We start from the raw sequence: 22470 nt of genomic DNA, 5'->3' as shown, positions 1-22470 counted from the left end.
GCTTTAGAGTTCTCCGGATGGCAAGGTCTTTCAACTCGACTAATATGGAGTTATGTCATAGTTTGAAATGAATGTTTTGTATAAGGTTTTTAACAATGGATTTGAGGTTTGTAAGATGTAAGTTATAGATTTTCTAACTTCAAATATAAATCTAATGCTTCAATGATAAAAAGACCAGTGCTTTAGCTTATTCAAGCAACAAAGTCAACTACAATGAAGATTATAACATACAACTTTATAATGTTCTATGCACATAAACTATAAACTATTTAATAATATGCACATAAACTATAAACACTTTAATAATCAAGACGTGACAGATCAAATATATATATGCAATTCTAAACTAGTCCAGATTGCGCTTTAAATCCTAAGGTTGGGGACAAAGATTGGACACAGATTGGGAAACAATTAAATTTTTACAATATCTGCGATGATCGAGTTTAAAATGCCATAGATGACCTCGTCCGCTTATTTGATATAAATTGTTTACAAAATAAATAAATAAATGATTATAAAGGACCAATCAACTACAATTTAATTCTCCATGCCATTTAAATAATCAAAAAGCAACATGCTTTAAATAATCATTGAAATAAGATATTAGAATATATTACAAAGTCATTTTCTGCTCCTTATTCCTCTAGACAAATAAATATATGAATGTCGAATGTTTTATAACGAATGTGTCTTCTTCTGCCTTTTTTTATTTCCAATAAATGATTTATCCTTGATACCTTAACCCATATATGGGTATGCCTTTTCAAAAAATAAAAACACGTCTCTTCTTTTAATAACACCACTTCATTACATTTGATGACTTATTATTTTCAAATAATAATTTTATTTATAACACCAATAATTTGTACTTCATCAAGCAATATGGTATTTCACGGTTAAATATTATTAATTTTAACAACCCTCTAAGTTGTTGCCTCTTTTCAATAATAATCACCTGTTTCCCTTTCTTCAGCAATAATAATTCTATTATATCTGAATCTCTCTACTTCATGCGAGTGGTTCCTTTGGATGCAACTTTTATTGCCAAAAAATATGAAACATTTGCACCTGTCTAATTAACGACATCCCAAACTCTATGACTTCAACACTACCTCCTATGCCAATAAATCGCATGTATCATTCCATGAGAAATTATGACACCATTCCTTGACCATAACATCTGCAGAATAATTACCCTTACACGCACAGGTTTAATGGTTCTCGTCTTGCATATATCAGGATATGAGTTTCATTTGAAGTAATTTGATTGAAGTCCATGTTCATATTCATATTTGGAATTTCAAATCCATCAAGCCCTTATAATAATAGAGCCGTCACCAAAACTATATGATTTACTGTGTGAAATATTTTTGTTCAAACTTTTGTTCTTTTACTGACTATGGTTGCAGGGAGTGTCGTCAATGCAAACTGAACATGACTATTACCTCTGCAGTAGTTGTTGCCAATGTGGACATTGTTGTCATATATGCTCCAATGGCCAGTGCATATATATATATTCATTTTGTTAATGTATAAATTCATCTTCCTTGTATATAGACGCCTCCAGTTGTCTTCCCACATTTCCAGGCTAAAAGTCTTTTGAGTTTCCAACATTCGCCATGCCTGTATCAGAATATAAAGCCCCGAGACTTTCATTTTTTTCTCTGTTATTTTCAGATAAAAATTATTGTCCAGATGGACTCCAGGCTCAGCAGACATGATATTTTTTGTTCAGATTCGCCAATAATCAATAGTGCTTATGAACACGGTCGTCCCCAAAAAGCTCTTAAGCTTGTACTGAAGACTTAATGATTTTTTGAAGATATCGATCTTTGTATGGAATATTGTTATTACTACTTCACCTTTAATCACATATGATTGCTTTTTTTATGACACTAATAGTAGATCAATCTGGTTGTCTTCTACCTTGATATTGGTTGGTAATAGTAAATGCCATAATTGTCAACTACTAGCATCACTTATCAGTATGGGTAATGACTCCAAGTTGTATGTTTTGTTGTTGTGAATGTCTTTGGAGATATTGTGCCATCTATTGTGTGTCAATAATTATCTAAGCTCGCACAAGAGACAACTATGCATGCAGAACAATTGGTAGCAGTAGAAAAAGATAGAATGGATGCACTATGGCTTGTACAAGGTGCACACACTAAACAAATGGCGGTTGAAGGGGATGTGAGGCTTCTCAGACAACAATTGGCACGGCTGTAAGCATCCACCACTTCAAGGACGTCATCTCACTCTTCTTCATAAGTGTATTGTTGATATTGTCATCTGGAAGATGACTTCGAGTGATAATGTAGATGGTAATTGCATAAGATAAAATGCTTTAACTAGTTGTTAAGAAAAGTCATCTACTGAGGATGGCGACAGTTGGCTCTCGTAACCAACCCAAGCCCTATATGTAGGGATCTTAGAGAATGGGAAAGGATATGGTAATTTTGGACATCATTGGTGTTGGTAATGTAAAGTTGTAAACTCTTTGGTACAATCAATAAAGACATATTTTGCCATTTGTGTGCATTATTTCCTTTAGTAGTATTAATTCTGTAATAATATTGTAAACTAGATATGGTAGATAAGTTCCATACATGGCAGTAAAGTCTGCCATATTGGCAGAAACATTGATCTTTTCTGAATGTTTTGCGTTTTTTAAGTTTTTGGTCTTTTTTGGTTTTTTGATGAATATTGAATTGCAATATAAAAACACAACAAATGCAATAAGAAATAACTAATCCTCAAAACTAGATGCCGACTTTCTGATTTTTTTGGGAAAATGGATTATTTTAATATTTCCAGATGTAAATAGTCTGTACCAGGAATTCCTCCATATTGACTTCAAATAATGGACAGAAATATATATATATCAAGTCTGATTTGGAGGTGCCTGTAATACTTGTTTTAGTAATATCCGGACACCTTGACCACCCGTGTCCAAGCTGGTACTTGGCCAGTCTAATCCCAGCTAATACCTGATCTGCAATAGCAAATAAAGGAAATGCGGGTTCTGTCGAAGACTTTTCAAGAAGTCTCATGCCCAGAAGCCGTTAACACTAACTGATCTGTATAGGATGGTACGGCTGCTAGCAATATGTTCTGCAATTCTGGGTCAACTCTAACATTTTCTATTGAATATCTTTCCTGTTATTTGCTGAAAACAAGTTTTTCTTCTCCAAAACTGATCCGTATTGAGGCCCTTCTGTAAAATCACCTTTGAGTGATATCTCACACCTACCAGCAATTGTCTATCTGAGAGATTTCATTCTCAGAAAGAATAGACATGCTGAAACTCATTCCTCAAGGCTCCCACACAATTGCATCAATTTGTATTTTTTCCTGTGAATGAATGAGTTTGCCTCCAGAATGCTCTTTTCATTCAATTAGCTTTCCCTCCAAGCTAATTTGAATGAGATCAGGGGTCTCTCCCACTTTTAAACTGTCATAAAATAAAGTTTAATTTTATTTAATCTCCCATCTAGGGATTCGAACTTCATGAGGGATTATTTACCATCGCTAAAAAGTCCCAATTATAAGTTATAATATGAAATTATGCACGTAGAGGGCTGGGCCACCACCATATAATTATAAATTATTGCTATAGTATAAACAGATTATAATAATCACTTATTATTATTACTTTATTAATCTCCAACTTAGCAAATGATTAAATTGTTTCCAAATTATTCATAGCTCGCTCATCTCAACCCTGATCTGAATTACATCTGATGCCCCTTGTCCACTGATCTTGTCTAACCACTGTTAACTGACAGTCCATTCCTAAAATTTCGTAACTCTTTTGAATAATAGGAACTATGCCAGAATTCTCCAATCTGATCCTGGACGTCCCCTAGTGTGTCCCTATCAACTCCTAGTCCATCCCTGAAAAATAGGAATTCCTCCTAAAATATAGGAGACTACCCAAAACTGGACAAACTGGCTCTCAAAGCCCTGATTTGTTTCAACAAGCGCCTGAAAGGCTCCCCTACACCATCTGTTGGCCTAAGGGAAGTAACTGATAGACCAACCTCATTTGCCAACTATCCTGCCTGAGGAGGGGACATTATAGAGTCTAGACTACAAGGTTGAAGGACACAAATATCACAAGGATATATCTAAAGCAATGAAAGAGGATATTGTCCAAGGGCAATAAATTGTTCGTCGCTTCATCACAGGCAATAGAATGCTTTCAAAACAGAGATGGAAAGATGTTTTTCCAATGAAAGCTAGAACAATCCAAGATGCAAGTTCCTATTCTGATTCAAGATGCTTACACCAAACTTGAGTATCTCAATCATAGAGCATCCTATAGCAGCATAAAGACAGAAAAGATGATACAAAGAATGCCGTCTCTCCACGCACTTCTTAGTTTCAATTATGCACTTGTACTCTTCTTTTTGATAAATTACAAGTAAAATTAAAAAATGTAGTTGCAGGTGATCATATCATCTGCAAAGTTGTAACTTGTAATTACATGTAAACAAATTACACCCCAAGTTACATTAGGATTGCAATTTGGGAAAAGTCATATTGAGATGTGGAAAGAGATAGTTGGACTTCTCCCGCCTTTTTCTCTCAGCCCCTCAGAGAGGCGCTCCTTCTGTTTTTTATCTTTTGGCAATGCAAGAAGACTTTAACAATTCGTATATGCAGTCTAAAGCTTTGAGCTTTACACATAAATTGGATTGATTTGAATAAAAGAGGCAGATTGTTTTGAGATTTTGTGTAAATTACTAAATCCAAGTTGACAACATTTTTTGCAATGGATTGTGAGCTATGTACTTTCATTCAAGAGAAATTTGAATTCAATCTTGTAGACTTTGAGCTACCTATCGCATTCAGAGTTATGCTTTGGTTTCAGATTCGGTCTTGCAAACTTTGGGCTTATTACCAAATTTGAAACACTTGTGGAATGCCCAAGTAAGGAGGTAACTTGCAGACTTTGTGCTGCTTTTATTTTCAATGCTTGTGAATGTAAGGTGAAGTACACACTAGAGACTTTGAGCTAAATGTGAGTTTCACCCTTATTCTTGAATTCATGAAAGGAGACATTGAAAGACTTTGGGCTTTCATGAACTTCTTGTTTTTTCTTTGCTAAATTATTTTCAAAATATTGTTGTAAGAAAGAATTGCATATTCTGAAAGAAGACAATATGACAAAAGAAGAATGCCTATTCTGAAGAAAGAGGATACAATGAATGTAATGCCCTGTCAATCAGCCTAGTGTACACAATCTTAAGTTTTAGCTTAGTATTAGTTTTTTTCAGTTACAATAGATAGCAGGAGCCTTCCCTTAATTAGGAGAGACTGTCTCTCACATGCTGTGGCTAAAACCACTATTTTGCAATTGATCCTTAAAATTGTCAGTTGCAAACTATCCACCCAACAATCAGTAACACCTGTCATGGTTTTTTGAGAACAAGATTGAAAAAATCAACCACGACTTTTTGAGGAAAATATCTATCAAAAGAAGATGCTCAAAACATCATTGACTAGCTGATACTAATAATTTTTGAGGCAAAAGATGACACAAAACCCATAATAATTTTTCTATGGATAAAAATTATAAAACCCTCCCAAAATTTTTAAGGAAAAAATTATGAAAGACCTGTCAAAAAATTTACAAGGGAAAAAATTACGAAAAAGCCACAATATTTTTTTGGACAAAAAATTAGAAAACCCATCACTATATTTTTACTGGAAGAAAATCATAAAAATCCACCACCATAATTTTTGTGGAATTTTTTCAGAAAACCCACCACCATGATTTTTTGTGGACAAAATAGAAAAACCAACCATCATGATTTTTTTGTGGAAAAAAGCCCTCACACTACAAAAAAAACAAGTCATGATTCTGACAAACAAAAAAACCCATCAGAGACACCTTCATATGACTAAACACCAAACTTCACATGGTAAAACACACCAGAAAATAGCCAAACTTCATCACACTGTAAAACAAGAAAATACATTAAGCAAAAAACAGCACATGCAACCCACCTACCCCTGGGCATCCCATGAGGGAGTTTGTACAGTTCTGCAAATTTGTGAGCCTTGAACTAAACTTAGAGTTGCTAAGAATGATCCTTATAACAATTTGTATGTTCAGATCTATTAAGGCAGATATTATTTATGATAACTGCAGGTCCAGTTCTCTATGTTCAAACTTGTGTGATTGTATAATCGCTGCTATGTATCCGTGGGAAGGAGAATGCTTGGAAGATCAGACTGTTATGTATCTGTGTGTCCTCCAAACTACATTCTCAGCCCGCATATATATTCTTCTAGAGGGTATGTCCCTCAAGGGACATAACCCTTGGCATATAACTAATAAATTAGTCATCCCTAAGCCGGCGATCTTAGTGCAAAAATTACTTATGTCTAACTAAGTTTAGTCAAGAACAAACTAAAGTAATTACCTACAGATCGCCGGCACCTTTAGAGATAATATAAATTAAATTGAATCCCATTCATTGGAATATATAAATAGAAGAGCCAGGTACGGTATGTACCATCAGACCTATAGGTTATCTAGGTTAGATTCGTAACACTCCCTATTAACCTGATAATCCTACAGAGAGATATCATATCTAGCAACATCAATACAGATGTTTAAGCAAGAATTAATACTCTATATCTGTCTGTCTCTTCTTATTATGTGGTATCATAGAACACATGATACAAAGTCATATTACTAAAACTGTGATATGACATATCACTGCTACTAGTGATAAGACACATGTTGTGACTCATAGAAACTGGTATTTCTATATCACAACAAGATCGTGAGTTTAAGATCTACCAAAATACAAGATAAACCTAGAAAAAACTTCCTTTATCCAATTTGTAACCCATGAACATAGCAATGTCAATGTCACAAGACGATCTAAAACTCAACTAGATTTTACAGTAAAATCTATTGTATAGTACATTATCTAAGAGATCGTCACCTCTCATAATGCCTTTTGCACAAGTATTCATTATTTCAGAGATTGTCACCTCTTAAATAATGATTACACATGGTGGAGCCCATAACAGTCAATAGCTTAACAAAATAAAATTTATTATTTTATTAATAATCAAAAGAGTACAAATGAATTACAACTCAAACATACCAAGTCTCTTTCTGAAATGTTCTATCTTTACTCTAGATAGAGGTTTGGTGAGTATGTCTGTTGTCCGATCTACAATACAAATGTATTCCAATTTAACAGAATTCCTATCTACCATATCTCTTACACAATGGTAAGGAATTTCCATATGCTTGGATCTGTCATGGAAAATTGGATTCACTGAGAGCTTGATGGAACTCTAATTATCACAATGAATAATTGTAGGATTCATGGCTTGCCCAAATAACCCCACCAATAACTTCCTCAACCATACTGCTTCTCAAAAGGCCATCGCTACTGCAATGTATTGAGCTTCTGTGGAGCTCTGAGCTACTGAAGACTGCTTTCTACATATCCATGAAATCATAGCTGATCCTAAACTGAAACAGTGTCCTAAAATGCTTTTCCTGTCTTTAACACTTCCACCCCAATCTGAATCAGTGAATCCATGCAAATCTAAAGCAACTTTCTCATATTTGAGTCCATAATTAAGAGTGCCTTGTAAGTATCTCATAATGTGTTTAACAGCAACTAGGTGAATCTCCTTAGGTTCACACATAAACCGACTTAAGGCATGAACAGCATAGCAAATATCAGGTCTTGTATTTTCTAGGTACATCAGGGACCCAATCATCTGCATGTAGAGAGTAGAATCTATTGGAGATGATTCTGCAGCTACTTCTTTAAGTTTATGCAAATTGGTCTCCATTGGAGAAGACATAGACTTGCAATTCCACATTACAAATTTCTTCAAGATATCTGAAGTGTACTTTCCTTGATTCAGTATGATACTATCAACATTTTGTCGTACTTCCAATCCTAGGAAGTAATGGAGAAGATCCAAGTCTTTCATCTCAAATTCTTTGGTTAGATCTTTCATGCACTGATCTATAAGATGATCATCACCTGTGATTAATAAATCATCAACATACAATATCAATAATACCATACCATCTTTATCTCTTTTTCTAATATAAGTTTGGTAGGCTTCATTCTTAGAGAATCCTAAGCCGGTGAGATATTTATCAATCCTTTCATACCAGGCCCTGGGAGCCTGTTTAAGCACATAAAGAGCTTTCTTGAGTCTGCAAACAAAGGCGTTAGGATCATGGGTTTCAAATCCTTTTGGTTGCTCCAAATAGACTTCTCCTGAAATCTTTCCATTGAGAAATGTTGTCTTTACATCCATCTGATGTACCTTCCATCCCTTAGATGCGGCAATTGCTAAGACAATTCGAACGATAGTATATCTGGCAACAGGAGCAAAGGTTTCTTCATAATCAATCCCTTCTTTCTGAGAAAAACCTCTAGCTACAAATCTGGCTTTATATTTCTCAATACTCCCATCAGCAGCATGCTTTATCTTGAATATCCATTTGGAAGAAACAATGGATTTTCCTTTCGGTTTTGGAACTATTTCCCAAACATCATTTTTCATAATTGATTGATATTCTTCTGTCATAGCTTCTTTCCAGGTTGGATGTTTAATAGCATCAGAAGGATTGGTTGGCTTTGTTTTGGATAAATCAATCATATTTGTTGTATAACTAGAGAATCTTTTAGCTCTTTTACTTTCTCTGATTGATCCTGAAGGTGCAGCAAAATCTTGAGCTGCTTCAACTGTTTTTATGGCCCAAAGTTAATACTTTTCCATCCATGAATGCAACATTGTGTCCATCATCTTCTAATGTTGTAATTGAGATTAGGTTTCTTTTAATCCCCGGTACATAGAGTACATCTTTAAGAAGAAGAGTATTTCTTGTCTTTAGTTTCAAAGTGCAGGTACCAATTCCTTCAACTAAGTGTGCAAAGTTATCACCAATAGTAACTTCACCATTAACTTTCTCTGATAAGGAATCTAGAGTTTCTTTGTATCCCGTTATATCTCTGGAAGATCCACTATCAATTACCCATGCCTTATTTGAGATTTCATTTGATAGAGAGGAATACAAAACACGGTTCTCACAGTCATAAGTTTCTTCTTCTCTAATAACATTTGTACAATTTGCCTGTTGTTTGGAATTCTCCGGACAATTAGATCTATGGTGTCCAAATTTTTCACATTTGAAACACTTTATTTTAGAAAAATCTTTCTTGGGCTTTCCATTCTTCTGATTTCCCTTTTTCTTCTTGAAGTGTTTTTTCTTGCCTTTATAAGAGTTGGCATTAAGAATGTGAGATTCTTCATCTTCTACTTTTGGTTTTCCTCCTCCTTTAGTTTTCTTGACTCTTCCTGAAGACAATCATTCTTGAGTCTATTAAAGTCCGGAAGCTGATCTCTAGCACTTATTCCTTGTGCGAATGTTTCCCATGATTCTGGCAATCCATCCATGGCCATGAGCGTTAGTTGGGTGTCATTAATGATGGTTCCTATGCTTGATAATTCGTCTCTAATGCCAGAAACTCTTAGGAAATATGAGTTTATTGATTCTCCTTTCTTTATCTGGATGTGATTTAGTTGTTTTTTTAGTGCAAGGACTCTAGTTGCATTATTTACTTCAAATGCAATCATCATATCGTAGGCAGTTTGGTGTTTCGTAAGCATAAGTACGATATCATTCTTAACTCCATCCAAGATGATTTGAATGGATTTTCTATTTCCATTGGTCCATATGGATTTGTGAGGTTCAACTGGTGGCTGTTTGGATGCTCCATCAACAAACTGTTTAACATTGTTTTCTTCAAGAATGATCAAGATTCTGAATTTCCATGCTTCAAAGTGTTCCTTCCCATCGAATCTGTCCTCAGGCCTGATTGTATATGCCATTGGAAATGGAAGACAACTACTGAATATATAAAAAGTCTGATTACTGAAAATTTGCAGAGCCCTAGATCTGATAACTTAGCTTCAATACCATGTACAGTTCTGCAAATTCGTGAGCCTTGAACTAAACTTAGAGTTGCTGAGAATGATCCTTATAACAATTTGTATGTTCAGATCTATTAAGACAGATATTATTTATGATAACTGCAGGTCCAGTTCTCTATGTTCAAACTTGTGTGATTGTATAATCGCTGCTATGTATCCGTGGGAAGAGAATGCTTGGAAGATCAGACTGTTATGTATCTGTGTGTCCTCCAAACCACATTCTGAACCTGCATATATATTCTTCTAGAGGGTATGTCCCTCAAGGGACATAACCCTTGGCATATAACTAATAAATTAGTCATCCCTAAGCCGGCAATCTTAGTGCAAAAATTAGTTATGTCTAACTAAGTTTAGTCAAGAACAAACTAAGGTAATTACCTACAGATCGCAGGCACCTTTAGAGATAATATAAATTAAATTGAATGCCATTCATTAGCATATATAAATAGAAGAGCTAGGTACGGTCTGTACCATCAGACCTATAGGTTATCTAGGTTAGATTCGTAACAAAGTTAAACCCAGATTTGCACTGATAGTTAATATGTTATAAAACTTGATAGTTTGGTATTAAACAATGGAGATGCAGTCTCTTTAAATAGAAAAGTGCGCGACAATGTTTCTAAATGAAACAATCATTAACTAAACATGAAAATAGAAACTATCTAATAAAATAAACTCACTAAAGATGACGATTAGAAACATCGCATTGTAATTTTACTAGCATTCCCATGCAAGTCAACATTTGTTTTAGACCTTATGCTTTAAAAAATAATAGCTATTTACCTATGTTTTCTTAATAATGTTTGTGTTTTTCACATTCAAAAACCAAACATTACATTATTATTTTAATAGCATTCCCATGCAAGTCAACTGTTGTTTTAGATCTTGTGCTTTCAAAGATAATAATGTTTGTGTATTTTGCATGGGCAAATTTTTCACCGCAAATATTGAATGGCAGTGATTTGAATGCTCCACTAGATCATCTTTTTTTGTTTGGACTAAATGAATTGGTATAGCACCCCCTATAAACTGCAGCGCCTCAGGTAAATTTTTAACGTGGCCGGTGATGATGGCGCGACATGTCCTTTGGTACCACATAAAATTGGAGCTGGTGGGGGGGGGAGGGTGGGGAACCAGACCTCGTGACCTTGTGCTTCATAACAAGAAGCTCTTGCCAATTGAGCGAACCCCTAGCACAACTAGATCATCTTGTATGTGTTTCTAACTTAAGAGTAATGCAAGATGTATAAATAATATCACAGTATTCTGCTTCAACCTTACCATTGTAACTTCTACAACTCACCTAACAACCATTCACCATACTATTCAAACACAAAGCATGATACAATACAATTTTGTTTCACACTTGACTTTTGTATGGAACATAATATCACGATTCTAAAAGTTAATGCAAGAAACTTCATATCATAGTATTTTGTTTCATGTGACTGGAAGTGCAACGGGCATGGAAATAGTTGACCATGTTGTAGGAATATGGCCTTGTTTAATATATTTTAGTCAAGTTACATACAAATCTCCCAAGTTATCAAACTACATTACATTTGTTTGTAACAAACTTGGCGATGTATATTTTATAACCAGATCTTATAGATTTTGTTAGAATCCAGCATGTCTCAACACAATCATTCTATTATCATCAAAAGTGAATGTCTTAAATAAGAGAAGGGCCCACATACTGATAACATAAGTTTTATGTCCAGTAAATAATTATTGGCAGCAATTATCTTCATCAAGTTGGATAACTGATACAAGATCTTTGAAGGATTTACAAACTCCTTCCTTCTGTACTCCAGGTACAATTTATACCAAGCATGGTTTCCAAATTCAGACTTGAGATAGACTTGGCAGACTGATTTTGGACTTAGACTCAAACTTAGAGCCATAGTCAAAAAACTGTACAACCATGAAAACAAGATAATTTTGAAGGAATTACATGTTTTTTATGTGCTCTTTGGTAAATCAACTTTAATGACAAAAAAAACAAATCAATTACAAGCTACTTAAATAATATATACAAATTTAAATATAACAAATGAAGCGCAAAAGAAAATTTGAGCTTTGGGAAACAAGATTTTTATATACACAAACTCATAGATTTCCGAATACCCATGATATCAAAAACATGGAAACATGGAATCACGAACTATGGTTGAGTCTAAGACGATCCATATCCCTCAGCCGAGCATCACTAGCTCAATGCTGTCCTACATTCGTGTCTCAAATATGTCCTCCATATTGTTGCTGCCTAAGTTGCCAGTTCAAAGTTGGGTTCAGATTTGGGCTTCAGAACCCAGTTTGCTGTTACTAAAAAAATTTGAAATGGGGTTTTGGGTCCATTGGTACACAAACATGGTAAAAATTTTGTATATGTATATGTATATTATGTGTATTCATATGCATGTGTGTGTGTGTGCGCACGTGCATGTGTGTGTGTGCATGTGCATATGTGTGCATGTATGTGTATGCACTGTGCAGCCTAGAAGAATGAATTAAGATTAGAATGTCACATAGTATCATATAAAGTTATAAACAACTTTGATTATCACAGTAACAGCTTTGTATCAACTAGTACCTTTGGTTATGATTATAATTCAATTACAAACTTGAGAAATTAAAAATTGCATGAAATCTGGTTAAAAGTGTTTTTCATTTCCAGCCAACCGAAGGGAAAAAACATTATTTTTCCATCATTTGCAGCCCGGAACATTTTTTATCTTTTTGTCGGTAGAATTAGCGTGGCAGCCCTCACCCCTCACAGGACTTTAGTTTAGTGCTGCTAAAGCACTCCCTGTGGCAATACGGGGCAGTGTCGAGGGTTCCCTGTCACTGAGGCCAAAGCAATGCTTTTGAAGCTATAGAAATTGCATAGCGCATTTTATTACTTTGATTCAAGCATCAAATCCTTAAGAAAATGAGATCATCGAGGCAACAAAGCAATATTAATCCCTAACTGGATGAGAATGAAACAGATATTAGTTCAAGAAAGAGCCCCCTTGAGTGTCCTAAAATAGTTGGTTACTTATTTTCTCAGGAAGAATTTTTGGGAATATTGGCCAGCTAAGCTTGACCATTACGACTCATGAATCCTGACAAGTTTTCCGGACTCAGTAAGTTTGTCAAAAACTCCCTGAGATTCATGAACAAGTCCGCAGGCCTCGTTCATCATGAGAATGCTCTAGATTCAACAAGTCCTGTAACTATGGCACCAAGAAATTTTGATGCTAAATATGGTAGAACTAGTGCCATTTTTTGGCCTGGAGATGTGCACACCACATTTGGTCTGCCTTCACCTTAAGACTCAGTGAACTCTGTAACCTTGGGACCAGGATAATTTGATGCTAAACACCATATGGCTCATCCCATTCTTGGTAGGTATAGCACCTACTTTTCTTCCTATCAAAGTAGAATACCTTGAAACAAAACCACAGCTCTATATGGCACTCACTCATTTATCTGACTTCTTATGTATCAGTATTGTCCTATTAATTGTTGCAAGTTGCAATCAATATAAAGAATTTAAGATCTATAATGAGATCTATGAGGCTAAGAAGTGCATGTACCTGTATCTGTCCTCCTTGGCCGCTGACCATATCAATCATTTTTATGTAAGAGCCCTCTTCAACTGGTTCATAAACCTGATATTCAGAGGGAAAGAAATACATCTTTGAGAATTTTGGCAGGTACTAGCAACATAATGAGATTAAGACTTTTAAAAAAACCTTCTGAATTGAAGTGTTCAGTAGTAGACCTTCTCGTAATTAGCTAGCCGGGTTTTAAAATCTTGTACACCTGCTTCAAAATCTGTCCTGCAAGGAACGCATTACGAAATTTCAAAATTATAGTAATCCACTGACAAGGGAAGAAGATGCGGATAAAGCAGATTTCAATGCAGCATAACTCACTGTAAAGCTCTAGAAAAGCAGCCACAAAATATGTGGTGCTAACTTACACATTTGCATAGTCCGGACTTTGTTGGATTTTTAGAAGAATGTTACGCTCAAGAATAGCTTCATCATTGCAGATTGTCTCCAAAAATATAATCTGGATAGTCAAATGTAAAAGGATGATTATCATTGACAACATCTCTTGCCCACTAAAGCAGCTTTATCAATCCATTCACAAGAAAACAAGAAGAAGAGGAAATACTTGTGCAAATCACACCATACCATTTACATCTTACAATACACAGATAATTATGATCATTTAACACAAGATAATAAATGATGAGACATTAATGTTGTAGTCAGGTTATGCATGTAAAAAGCACTCATAAAGCCTAGGTAGAATTTAACATTCTGTACTAATAAAATACAACAAAAACAAAACTAACCTATCAATTAACAGTCTTGTACAAAAACGTTGGAATTGGTTAGTATTTAAGAATAAGCATCAGCCACATTCAAGTTCTCGATACAGTTTTTTAATACTATTGATAAGATACATGTATTTACAGTATTATTAACCTGACGATACAGTTCTCAGTACAGTGTTGTCAAGATCTCCATAGAAAAGTGCTACTGTAACCTAATAGGCTTTATTAACTTATCCAGTTTACAAGCTTGTACTATAGCATTCAAAATATCTTCTGCTGACATGAATAGGCGTCCACTGCTGGATTTTTTTTATGAACAATACCCACAGTCAAGTACTCAATAGAGTATTACAAATAGAGATACAATATAAGAAACAATCAAATAATTCTATCTCACATATAACTCAAGTAATTATTTAATTAATTGAAGCAGTAGTTCCTAGCAAAAAGTAAGCCGTTGTCACCAAGATTCTCGCAGAAAGGTGAAACAATAACCTAATAGGTTTTATTAACCACTGCGGCTGTGAAGCCATGGTCTTCAACAATAAGGCCTAAGTTGAAAAACACTCATACAAGACCAGCCCTCATTATAGAAATCTCTCTCTCTCTCTCTCTCTCTCTCTCTCTCTCTCTCTCTGTATATATATATGTATATGTATATGTATCAAAGTTGCATGGACACAAAGACACCAATGCTAATACAGATACAAATATGATGTTGGATATGGATATGGCCATTTATTACAGCCCACAATATGGATATGGCCGGATATAACTGAAATTCACTAAGAACGCACACATTCAACACAATTTTCTATTAGAGAAAAAAATTCAATATTTTGCTACACAAATGACTTCAGACTCATTTATGTATTGAAATTCAAAATTAGTTAGTTTGATGCTGAATTGCTGATATGCAGACAAATATCTACAAAAGTAGCAACTCATAAACAGTAAAACTAAAACCCCAAACAATCAGAGCAGGGGAAAATGATTACAAGGGAGAAAGATAATTTATAAAAGAAAAATTCAATCCCCCAACCATGGTCTGTACCTACAATTCACAGATTAAGTCAACTAGAGCTTGACAACATCTAGGCTTCCAATGGTAAAACTTATTGGTAAAAAAAAATATTTGTTTCTAACATGCCTTCCTCACTCGGAGATATGCACAAGACGCCATAAAACATGGGGGAAGATGGGGTATGGCAAGAGACTTCGAGATGAATTCCCCACCATTTTTGAGATCTCTAGGTACACGCAAAGTCTCGAAGACAAAGACACATATAAAGCCTCATAGATGTGTCTCCATCTCCGACACATGTCTTAGAGGGGTGGAGATGCATCTCCTGGGCCATTTTCTGGGGCTTCAAATCAACCTTGACCCCCTTTGTTGGGAACCCAAACACCCTTTAAAATTCTGGCACTATGAAGGAAACCATCACTAATTGGTTCATGTAGGTTACGATGCTTTGCTTTGAAAATATGTCAAAGGATTCAACCATCACCCCCAATGGTCCTTCAAAATCCTTGATACAAAAGATGGGCATTTGAATAACCCATTGCACCTACTCTCTCCATAAATGATCTTTGATGAATAGATTATTTGGAGTATCCTACCAACCATCATCTTCTGTAGTCCAAACCGTTCAGGCCTTCGAACATGATGGTCTAGGTTGTGACAAACTCTCTATGAACTTGTCAATGCCATCCATTGTCCTTGTATTCTAGGCCTTATTTTCATTTCCATTCCTCTTGCAACTCTCACCCCTGAGACTAGAGTTTGGGCATGCTTGTTCGGATTCATACTTTTCTTACTTGAATCACCTACCTGCAACTATGCTTTCCAACTCCTCTTTTTAGCCAATTGCATAATTATTTTACCTTGTTGGCTTTGCCAAAAATAGTTAGGGTTGCGTCGTGCCCGCATATGCCTTTAGCCAATATGTCCTTACATGCCTTGCCAAGCCCCATACTGCAAAAACACATCGTTTTATGCCTATGGCCTTCAAGACCTCTATATAGCTTTCATTTCTCAAGTGTGTTCTTTTTGTCCACGTCCTTTCTTTTCCAACTGCGTTCTTCTCTATAATTGCTTCTTTCTTACTCCACAACAACTATGCCTTTGATTTCCCTTCTATCGCCTATTCCTTCTTTCAGCTCTACAGTATGGTGTACCCTGCCTAGTTTCCGATGGCCTTGCTTTCCTGCAGTCATGTCTTTGCAAATGCCCTTCACGCTGATCTTACTGCCCTTCTCTCTGACTCCAATGCAAGTGTTGAATGTCTCCATATGGTATTTATGCCACATGGTGACGCTTTGATTTCCACGACAAGACATGTCTACATGGTATAGAGACTTCGTTGCACTCTTCTCTAATCAACTATTGTCGTACGATGTTTGTGTCTACTTTCCTCGTCACACTCTTGATATGTAATTGATTTCTCACATATGGTGATTACACAATCGCCTCTTTATATGACACCCGGATCGCTTTGAGTCTGAACAAAATTATTGGGTTTGTCGCATAGTGGTTTCTTTCTTGAGTTTGGCACTTTATATAGCAACAATCTGCCAACACCGCTCACCTTGATGTCATATGATGGAACTCACTTTGCTTGGTGTCGTACAATGTTGTAATTGTCCTCATGTTGCTCACCCCGAACAAGTCATATGGTTCCCTTGTCTCTTATGTTTTTCAAAATCATTGTTGATCACCGTACGAACACTCTTGTTCCATATCCCACCTGTATTGTTGTACAACACAGTTGCCTCTCTTTCATTCGTCACATAGTTTTGATGTGGTGGTACAACACTTGAGTAAGTCGCACACACCCCTAACTTCTTTATTATTTCTCTATTTTTCTAAATTTTTCCTAAGTCTAAGTCATTAAGTCTTCTCGGGTCCTAGTGCCTCTCATGGTAAATCTTCAACTTTGAACCATTAACTGGGTCTCACGTCTATCGAGAGTCCACAACTCGATCGACCCATTAGCACCAACTTCCCTTATTTTGTATGATCCTGACCATTTCACTTTGAACTTACCAAGTTTAATCTCATTGCAGTCATTGTACTTGAGCACTAATTGTCCTAGTTAAAACCTCGTCTGCTTCAAATGTTTATCATGCCATGCTTTATGGCGAGTTTGTGCCACTTTTGTTGTCCACTGTGCCATTAGTCTTTGCTCATCCAACTTGTTCAATCTATATAACCTTTCCCAAAATCTTTCCATATCACCAAGTCTATTCTCAATTGCTATACGTAGGCTCAAGACCATAAAATCGAGAGGGAGTGAAAGATTTTAAACTCAGTTGTTAGCAGTCAGATTACATGATTGACAAAGTGACCTCCCCTATCACTAGTCAACTGGATAGGGATGCCATACCATGTGATGATCTACTCATAAATAAATTATGGTGTACTTATGACCGAATTGTCTAGTAATGCCTGTGCTTCCACCCATCTGGTAAGATACTTCGTTGGTACCACCAGATACCAACATCTCTGAGTTTTGCTCAACTTTAGAGGTCCAACAAAGTCAAAGCCCCATTGCTCAAACAGTTCTTAGCCTTGTGAGGGGTTAAGCGGCATAAAATCTCATTTTGGTGGTTTGCCCGCACAATGGCAAGTGTCATACCTGTCACCTATTCCCCAACATCATTGTATAGTGTGGGCCACCATAGTCCTACTAGGAGGACTTTTCGAGCCATTGTGTCTAGTCCCATATGTCCCGCTATTGGACCTTCATGTGCTTCTCGCAAGACAATGTGCACTTCCTCTTCCATTACGCACCTTCACGATACCTGGGTTGGGACCATTTTGCATAGGAGTCCATTGTTCAATTGGAATGTTCTCCTTCACAACACAAGCTTTCACCGCTCTCCTAGTGACATTTTCCTTGGAAATTTGAACTCGACATATATTCCCAAATACTTTTGTACCACACTAAAAGGATGGCAGTACGAAATAGATGTGCATCAGGAAAGTCATCATTGATACCTTCTAGTGGCTCTTCTGACTTGATTCGAGAGAGTTGGTTCGCAATAACATGGCTTTTCCTCGGCCTTACAACAATGGTGAAAGTAAAATCATGTAGCATTAGCAACCATTAGGTAAACCAATAACCATCTTCTACATAGTTGATAAGGTTTTGAAAATTAGATGCCCTAATCTTTTGTGCCATATTTCATTTACGTCTGCAACTTCATGAATTAAGGCTTGAATAGGTCAACTAGATTCTAAATTCAATTCATACAAATATCCTTTTCTTTGAACAATCAACTTTGCTTTCTTAATTGAGGAGTTCTTTGCCCAAGTTATTACTTTTTCGTCCATGAATGCAACATTATGCCCATCATCTTCAAGTGTTGTAATTGAGATTAGATTTCTTTTTATTCCTAGTACGAAGAGTACACCTTTGAGAAGAAGAGAATTTCCAGATTTTAGTTTCAAGGTGCAATTTCCAATTCCTTTGATAGAATGTGTTAAATTATCACCAATGGTTACTTCGCCATTGACCTTTTCTGAAATAGAGTCTAGTGCTTATTTGTATCCTGTTATAAGTTTAGAAGATCCACTATCAATTATCCATGCTTTATTTGAGATTTCATTTGATGCTTACCCTGCCTTATATAATAGGTTTGTTCACCAAGTACATCAATACCTAGTGGTCCACGTAAAATGTGAACGGCATGGCCAACAAATAGTGACTGAACTTTTGTACCACGTATACCATTCCTAGGGCTTCTTGCTATGTTTTGTTGTAATTCTTCTCAGCCCTGGACAACAACCTGCTTGCAAAATAGATAGGATGGTATTGGTCATGATTAACTTTTTGTGCAAGAGTTGCACCTATTGAAAAATTGGATGCATCCACATACACATGAATTTTTTTTATCCTAGTTCGGATATGCCAAGATCGGTGCTCCTAGCAATTGGGTCTTCAACTCCTTAAAAGAAGTCTCCTGCTCTGTACCCCAGACATAGGGTACCCCTTTTCTTCTCAGTCTATCAAGAGGAAAGGACACTTAAGCGATATTCTTGACGAATCGTCTGTAATAGTTGAAAATCCCAAGGAAGGATTTAACTCCACTCAAATCACTTAGAGTCTCCATTTCAACTATCACACGTATCGTATCCAAATCAATCTTTAGTCTCGTCTTACACATGATGTGCCCCAACAACTTGCCTTGAGGGACCATGAATCTGCACTTCTTCAGGTTAAGTGCTAACCTGACCCATCGACACCTTTCCATACACTCCCCTAGTGTTGCTAAGTATGTATCTTACCCACTAAAAATAGACCAATTATCCAAAAATGGTCAAAAGTTCCTTACTGACATTTTGTCAAAGATTTGGAGAATTATTCTTTGGAAGGTAGCTAGCGCGTTGCACAATCCGAAGGGCATCTGGTTATACACGTAGATTCTGTCTTCTACCACGAATGTAGTTTTCAATTTGTCTTCATCTGCAATCAATATCTAGTTATAACCAGAAATATCGTCCATAAATAAATACATTTCGTGCTCGGCAACCTCTTCCAATATTGTGTCTATTAATGAGATCGGGAAGGGATCTTTGATAGTGACTGCATTCAAGTACCAGAAATCAACAAAGGTTCCTTTTTTAATGATATTACAATGGGTGAAACCCATTTACTTGTCTAGACCTTGAATATGATCCTTGTCTCGAGCATATGTTGGATCTCCTCATCATCCTTGACAACATGATTTTCATTCATTTTGTACAATCTTTTTTGCACATGTATAGCTCCTAGTACCAGAGGTATGCGATGTACCCACATCTCTAGCAATAGGCCCTTCAAATTCTTATAAGTCCAAATGAACACATCTTTCTATTTGGTGAAGATTTTAAATGCTGTCGCTTTCAATACAGGATCACAATCATCACCGATCAATATGTTGTGTGGGTTCTCTGTGTCACCGACATTAGTAACCTGTACAGATGGTTCCTTGTACTTAAATGGCCTTTCGACATCAAATTTGTGAGCGGGACTTTCATTTACCCAAGCTTCACCTTCTTTATATTCTCCAAACTCTAGTGGAAACACCTCCTTCTCAACACATTGGTTGAATTCCTCCACCCTCAGCATGTAACTATGAAAAAGTTCGTAATCCTCCATCTACCAATAGAAGAGTTTGTTTGTTGGACTTCTATCATCCTCTAAGCATTCTTCCAGTTCCAATACACCCTCATCATTAGGCTCCATTTGATTTCTCTCTTCATCTATCCTGCCATGCTCTCTGTCTAACTCAAACTCAGAAGATGAGGCAATCTCCTCACTCACCATTTGTGTGCGGACATCGATAATGAACTTTCCTCCACCACTTTCCATCAACAATGTATTCTTTTTCCAATTGTGTGTAGAATGGAAATACTACTCAAATTCACAGAATAATAAAGACATGTATACAGAGTCAAACATAGAATGTACCTTAATACCACAATAACAATTGGCGAGGAAATGATTTACTTTATTCATATCAAAACCATCATGAGTACAATGACAATAATCCAAGTACTTATAGAAGGGTCGGTTGGTTGGGAAAACCAACGCACGCATTCCCTTTCCTCCTAACTACCCAAGCCGCTCAAGCTTTAACAAGTGCTAAGCACAATATTACTTTATTCTCTACTATATCTAGCCCCCCCCGCAAAAAAAAGGAGTTGTCTTCCAAACGACTGCTAACACATTGAAACAAAAAAACTTGGTTTTAAGAAGAGGGTTGCGAAGACATCCCTGTACTCGAAGCTCCCTAGAGTCGTTGCAGGTCATGTTTAGTTGTCTTTTGTTTTGCCTAAACACCCTATTACTACCCTTAAGGCATCCACCTTCTTTGTCTCTATTGTGGTGATCTTGTTTTCCAAGTCAGTTTTCTCTATTCTCCAAGCCTCATCCATGGCAACCTTCTCTGCCTTCCATTGACCTTGAAGAGTTTGCCTTTCCAGCTCCCATTCCGTGGCCAAGCTTTTTCCATGCTAGAGTTCCAAGAATGTCCCCCGAAAGGCAACTTCCATAGTTGCAATGGTCTCCATGAGACGTAGGTGGTCCTAACCACAAGGCATGATGGATCTTTTTGCCCATGTAGCGGCCATGTCCTCCAAAGAGTATCCACTCTGCTGTAATAGTTCCCAATCTATATAGCAGCCCGTCTGGATAAATGCAGCCAAAGCTTCTGTTGCTATTATGACAACTTCTATATTCTAAGACCTAGCCTATTGCATAAGCTGCCTGGTAGAATGATCCATGGCGTGCAACTCAGTGAGAAATGATTTTGCCTTGGCTACAAATGAGAAAGTATCAGAGAGCTCCACTCTCTCACTTTGTATCTCTACTGGATCCTTATTAACTACTGGTAGAGGGGAAAACAGCATCCCTTTTTCCTCAAGTAACATGTCAGCCTCCTCCAAGACAATTTTTCGCCATATCGGCCATACTCTCCATAGTGTGAATATTTCCTTGCTAGTTGTCCACTACCCTTGCCGACTAAACTACGAGAGCAACTAGGTGGACTACTTCTGGGCCTAAAGGTGTTTGCAACCTCACCTTATGCCCACACTTTGTCTGGCATCTCAAGTCTATCACTTTAGTATGATTGTGTTGTTTTGGGGGGATTAGTTGTGCCACCTTCCGGAGGGATAATCTGGAAGCCCCCCATTGCAGAAGTTGTTGCCTGTTACAAACCTCTTCTACGACCCTCTCCTGGGTTTGCTCGGGAACATCCATATGCATCACTGAGTTATGTTTTACTTCCCCCAATGTTGGAGCAACTCCTTTGAGACCACTAGTCAGGATCTGTTTGTTGGGGTTTTAAAACTACCAGGGAACAAAAAACTTGATACCAAGATGCAGAGGACCAAATTTAGCCTAAGGGTTAGCCACTTCCCATCTTCAACTGAGGATTCTTCAAATTTGGACCCAACATTAACAAAACTATAGGGATTCTCTACTCTTCAAGCTCTGCAGGGCTTAGGTAGGTGCACCTTAGAGTCCAAAATCCTCAATTGAAGATGGGAAGTAGCTAACCCTTAGAATGACTTTTGTCCTCTGCATCCTGGTATCAGGTTTTTTGTTACCTAGTAGTTTTAAAACCCCAACAAAATGGCGACTCTACTGGGG

At 36.6% G+C, this 22470-nt stretch overlaps 1 protein-coding gene across 4 annotated transcripts in view; it reads right to left on the bottom strand.

Annotated features, from left to right (window-relative positions):
- Positions 1 to 22470, bottom strand: part of LOC149549661 (6-phosphofructo-2-kinase/fructose-2,6-bisphosphatase-like) — a 229924-nt gene that overhangs the window by 112072 nt on the left and 95382 nt on the right. For all 4 annotated transcript variants that reach the window (XR_016354132.1, XR_016354133.1, XM_089792961.1 and 1 more), the window contains exons 12-14: positions 13967 to 14058; positions 13766 to 13823; positions 13578 to 13652 (exon numbers count right to left, since the gene is read on the bottom strand). Coding sequence is in view for 2 of the 4 variants with exons in the window: in XM_089792961.1 (XP_089649087.1) it covers positions 13578 to 13652; positions 13766 to 13823; positions 13967 to 14058 (225 nt within the window). In the remaining 2 variants the exon portion in view is untranslated. The remainder of the gene's footprint in view (positions 1 to 13577; positions 13653 to 13765; positions 13824 to 13966; positions 14059 to 22470) is intronic.

Source organism: Cupressus sempervirens, chromosome 7 (assembly GCF_028749045.1).
Source record: "Cupressus sempervirens isolate cs-2001-9-10 chromosome 7, ASM2874904v1, whole genome shotgun sequence".
NCBI classification, from domain to species: Eukaryota; Viridiplantae; Streptophyta; class Pinopsida; order Cupressales; family Cupressaceae; genus Cupressus; species Cupressus sempervirens.
Note: the sequence above shows the minus strand (reverse complement) of the source record. Positions and strands in the feature narration are given on the sequence as shown.